Below are 4800 nucleotides of genomic sequence, written 5' to 3'. Positions count from 1 at the left end.
ACAATCTCCCCTAAAAACAAAAAGTAGGATCAGATGGCTGAGATCTTCAGGTTGAATTTCTCTTCCCCAAAAAATGAAGGTTGGATTTCTTTTCTTTTTCCGGCAACATAAGTATCTTTATTGGACCATTTCCGTCACCGGACCACAACATCCCACGTACTGCCTACGACCACTACCCAGACTTCGTCCACCTTTTGTTTCAGGCTTTCAGCTCAAAGAAGACATTTCTATTTTCTCCATAAGATGTATAATATATATTCATACAAATGGGCATGGAAATGGGTTTATTTACCTTAATACACTCGATTTCATTTCACTATAGTAGTAGCAAATAAAACATTGACTCATTGAGTAACACTCTGGTAAAAGCCTTTATATTTATCTGAAGTGAAAAAAAAATAAAAATAGATAAGTGAAAAAAGGGAACATGAGGAGGAGTTGTAATAAACACATAACCAAATCATATATTGCACGAAAATTTCAAACCCGGAATATAGCAGCTCGACCTCCACATAGCAGACTCCAGAATTTTCAGTGCATCCCTTGTGCATGGTCTCTTTGCAGGGTCCCATGCGGTGCATCGCAGTGCTAGATTCATTGCTTCCACGATCTCTTCCTGATGGCTTGATGCAGCGTGCCCCTTGATTGCAGGATCAATCCACGTGTCCAGATGGCATTCTCTGTAGCAATAGCTGGCCCACTCAACGATGTCCCCGTGCGGACCCAACTCCGCATCAATCGGGCCTTTTCCGGTCAGGATTTCTATTAAGAGGACACCGTAACTGTATATATCACTCTTCTCGCTGCTATCCATCGTCTCTCTTGTCTCTGTTATCCACACTCACAGACCAGACACGTAGTTAGCAGGTGAAACGTGCATGGCATTACAATCGAAGATATTCTTGTCATTTAGAAAAAATAAAAACGTGATCCATGTGATGTGAACTCTCGGTTTGCCTAATCAAATTACGAAATACTCCTTAGCCTATTCCTTTCATTTGCTAATCAATGTGAATTGTGAGGAACTAAGGGCCTTAACGTAATAGTCAATGATTCTAGTGGGATTGGAAACTGGAAACGTACCTGGTGCTACGTAGCCTGAAGCCAGAAAACCTTTTAGTTCGCCACCCGCCAACAACGGAAGGCTCAACCTCAGGCGAGGCTCATCTTTCACGTCGACGATTACTTCCTCGGGCGACAGGTTTCCTATCAGAATACTCGGAGAACATCGACAGTGCAGAAACCAAAGAGTTTTCATAATCCGAATAGCCATTTTGCGACGACGTTCCCAGCTTAAACCACTAAGAATATCCTTCAAAGTCTTCCCTTCGATGAACTCGGACACGATAAAAGCACCCTCTTCCAACCTACATGTTCCGATCAAATTAACCAGGTTTGGATGCCGAAACCTTCCCAACTCCACGGTTTCCATACAGAAACTCGGCGGAAGCGAGTTTTTGTCATCCATCTTCCTAACAACAAATTGCACATCTTTCAGAGCAGATTTCCCTCTGTACAAGGTTCCTTTGCTTCCTCTAGATATGACGTTTTCTTCTTTTATGGATGATAAGATGTCGTCGATGGTGACCGGGTTCGAAACCCCAGAATTGAGCAACAGCAAATCACAGATATTATTACTGTATTCGCTGTCGACCTTTTTTAGCGGCGATTCATTTCTGTGTCGAATCAATGCCACGAGTGCTAAAGAAAGAGCTAGAAAAACGAGGACGACAAGAAGAGAGGTGACGAAAAACCACCAAACAGGCCATTTTGTTGTTTTGCATGGCGGCAAACCACTTGCAATATTGCCTCCACATAGATCATTACCGGTGACGGCGCTTGAGTTGATTGCGAGAAATGCTCCTGTCGAAGGTAAACTGCCGTAGAAATGGTTGTGAGAGATGTTGACTTCAACCAGTGATTCTACCTTTCCCAAATTTGCTGGAATTTCCCCTATTAACTGGTTTTCCGACAGATCGAGCTCACCAAGAACTGGCATTTCAGCCAGACTAGCTGGGATTGGACCACTAAGATGATTTTGGCAGAGGTCCAAAGTCACCAACTTCGTGCACGAAGATAATTCTTCTGGGATGAAACCGCTAATCTGGTTTTGGCTAAGCTTCAACTGCGTTAGCTCGGATAGGCCTCCGTAGCTCCGGGGAATAGTGCCTGAAATGCTGTTCTCCGACAGATCTAGGTTTTCGAGCTTCTTACTACCGAAGGATATCGGCAAGTTCCCGGTAAATCTATTTCTTGCCAAACTCAGCATCTGAAGTGAAGGCATATCCCATTGGCGCCGATCAATCCTGCCTGTTAGATTATTGCACGAGATATCAAGATAATAAATGAGTGGCAGTTTCGTGAATTCTGGCGATAATTCGCCGGAGAAACGATTGTTCTGGAGACGAACCCGCTGTAAACTTCTGCAGTAACTCAAGCTCTTTGGAATTCCACCTTCGAGCAAGTTCGAGAAGAGTATGAGTTTATAGAGTCCTCCGAGATTGCATATGCTCTCTGGAATTTTGCCGGTGAGATTGTTCGTCGAAAGGTCTAAGACCGTCAGATTATTTTGTTTCCCGAGGTTTTTAGGAATCTCCCCCGATAATCTGTTAGACCATAGCTGAAGAACTTGGAGTCGGGGTAGGGAAGCCAAGGCGACTGGAATAGTCCCAGTGAAATCATTGCCAAATAGATGAAGAATTTGTAAGTCTTGCAGCTGAATTACAAGTTCGGGGATCGGTCCATTGAGAGAATTATCGCTTAAATCGAGCGAAACTAGCTTTCTCAGATCAAAGATCGATAAAGGAATCGAACCAGTGAGCTTATTCTGATAAAGGAAGAGGTACCGAAGATCGGTTAGATTTCCGAGAGATGATGGGATTTCTCCGGTGAGATTGTTGTAAACCAGATCAAGGTGATTCAATGAAGTTAAGTCACCAATTTCTTTTGGTATCTCACCTGAAAGATTATTGTAACCCAAGTAAATCCACTTCAAACTCCTCATCTGGCCCAATTCCCTCGGAATTTCACCGGCTAATTGGTTTGAAGCTAGCGTCAAGAACTGCAGTTTTTTAAGGTTCGAAATTGAATGTGGAATTTTTCCTTTTAAGGCACTTCCTCCGATATCAAGAACTTTAATGTCTGTAAACAAACCAATGTCGGCGGGGATTTCACCGGAGAGCAAGTTATTTGATAAATCCAAAATCTCAAGGCCGGAGATTGACCCGCGAGGGATTGAACCAGTGAAGTTATTGTTACTGAGGTTGAGGTATCGAAGAGATAAACAGGAAAAGGTTTTATTGGGAAGCTCGCCGGTAAACTCATTGTTCGAAAGGTTGATACTCTCAATGAACGATAGTCGGAAAAGAAAGGGAGAGAGTTCGCCGGAAATGTTCTTTCCGGAGAGCTCAATTCTGGAAACGTGAGAAGAGTTGACGCAGGTGATGCCGTACCAGTTGCAGAAAGCAACAGAAGAGTTCCAGCTAGAGAGGAACCTAAATGAATCGTTGATAGAATTCTTGAAAGATAAGAGGAGTTCGAGATCATCTCCTTCGGCCACGGCATTAAAGCTGAAAAGCAGTAAGAAAAGAAGTGACAAGCATGCCTGAGCTACTCTGTTCGCCATCTTTTTCCTCCGCGGGAGCCTTGTCTGTACTTTGAGGCCACCTATATTATCATCTATGATAAATCTAACAGATTTGAACAAAAAAAAAAAAAAAAAAAAACTTCAACCGAGAAATAAATCCGAGACAGATACTTGATCCGATTGTTATCATTTCCAACTACAGAAACCTTATAGCAAAGAAAAAGGGAATTGAGAAGAGAATTCAAGTTACTCGTCTGTCTCCTACAAGAGCTCATATGGACGACACTTGCTGCCCTTTCATGAATAAAATGGATTCATCAAGTGAAAGCTCGTAAACCCTGTAATCATAGAAAAATTTAACAAATCGAAGAAAACCAGAAAATTTCATGCATGGTTGAGTTCGATCAGCCGAAGTTGGCTTGAAAATCTTAATTCTATCATTCATCCTTTTAAAATATAGAGAAAATTAATGCAAAACAATAAATTAAAAGGATTACGTGAAGGTCTGATTACGTACCCAAATCGCACCATTTCTCCTCTCCAAATTGGAAAGTTTTGAAAATTTTAACAGAGAAACTTGGATTTCATTGGATTTGGATGAGAAGCTTTAATCAGGAAGAGAAGAAAAGGACACTGAGTTTGAGCAATTGGAAAGAGAGTTCGAATGGAGGAGCGAGGTGTGAGTGACAGTGTAGAGGGAAAGAAGGCGGTATAAATAGAAAGGAGCAGCTGTTGTGGAGATTATTTTGTCCTGATTCAGTACAATTACGAAAATGCACTTTGGCTTCCTTTGAGTGTTTCAAGTTTGGACGAAAACGGTTGAAAGAGAAATAAGGGGCAGATGTTGGAAAAACCTCTGATTTTTTTTTTTTTTTCTGGTATTCCTCTGATCTTGTTCGATATTACAAAAATGCTCTTTGACTGACCACATTGGATAGCGACAATTTGTAGCCGTTGAAACCTTTGAAACAAAATTCATGTTTCTTCTTTCAAGGAATTAATATAAGTTTTTCCTTTTGTTCTTCTAAAAAAAAAAACAAAATTGTTAATGCAAACTCCACGTTACCCTCATAACCTGACTATATACACCTTACTCCCTGCCTTAGTCTTTTATTATAAAGGGAAAAAGGAAAAGAAAAGAGGCCGTATAAGCCTCAAGAGTCAAGGCCACACTTCTCGCTCTGTCCACGTAAGCACCATGTAGTTATTTTAAC

General features: G+C 41.5%; 1 protein-coding gene across 3 annotated transcripts; it reads right to left on the bottom strand.

Annotated features, from left to right (window-relative positions):
- Nucleotides 1-283: 283 nt before the first annotated feature.
- Nucleotides 284-4271, bottom strand: LOC148842546 (uncharacterized). 3 transcript variants are annotated; one of them, XM_088960006.1, is made up of 4 exons: nucleotides 4104-4271; nucleotides 3837-3924; nucleotides 1084-3689; nucleotides 284-828 (listed from the first exon to the last, which is right to left on the bottom strand). In XM_088960006.1, the coding sequence occupies exons 3-4, from the start codon at nucleotides 3623-3625 to the stop codon at nucleotides 461-463; spliced, it is 2910 nt and encodes a 969-aa protein (XP_088816132.1). In that variant the 5' UTR covers nucleotides 3626-3689; nucleotides 3837-3924; nucleotides 4104-4271; the 3' UTR covers nucleotides 284-460. The 3 variants fall into 3 exon arrangements, with proteins under 3 accessions (XP_088816132.1, XP_088816130.1, XP_088816131.1); XM_088960004.1 differs by having other exon boundaries at nucleotides 1084-3666; XM_088960005.1 differs by having other exon boundaries at nucleotides 1084-3666; nucleotides 3852-3924.
- Nucleotides 4272-4800: the final 529 nt, after the last annotated feature.

This window comes from Nelumbo lutea, chromosome 8 (assembly GCF_056320005.1).
Source record: "Nelumbo lutea isolate HS-2025 chromosome 8, American lotus-T2T, whole genome shotgun sequence".
In the NCBI taxonomy this organism is placed as follows: Eukaryota; Viridiplantae; Streptophyta; class Magnoliopsida; order Proteales; family Nelumbonaceae; genus Nelumbo; species Nelumbo lutea.
This window is presented reverse-complemented; position numbering and strand designations above follow the sequence as displayed.

Bases quoted from the DNA above. Each gene is read 5' to 3' on its own strand.
- LOC148842546 (XM_088960004.1), bottom strand. From the start codon at position 3,861: ATGAGCTCTTGTAGGAGACAGACGA. The intron at 3,667-3,836 runs GTAACTTGAATT...ATGATAATATAG, and splicing joins CTCTTGTAGGAGACAGACGA to GTGGCCTCAAAGTACAGACA. The intron at 829-1,083 runs GTACGTTTCCAG...TGTGGATAACAG, and splicing joins TTCAGGCTACGTAGCACCAG to AGACAAGAGAGACGATGGAT.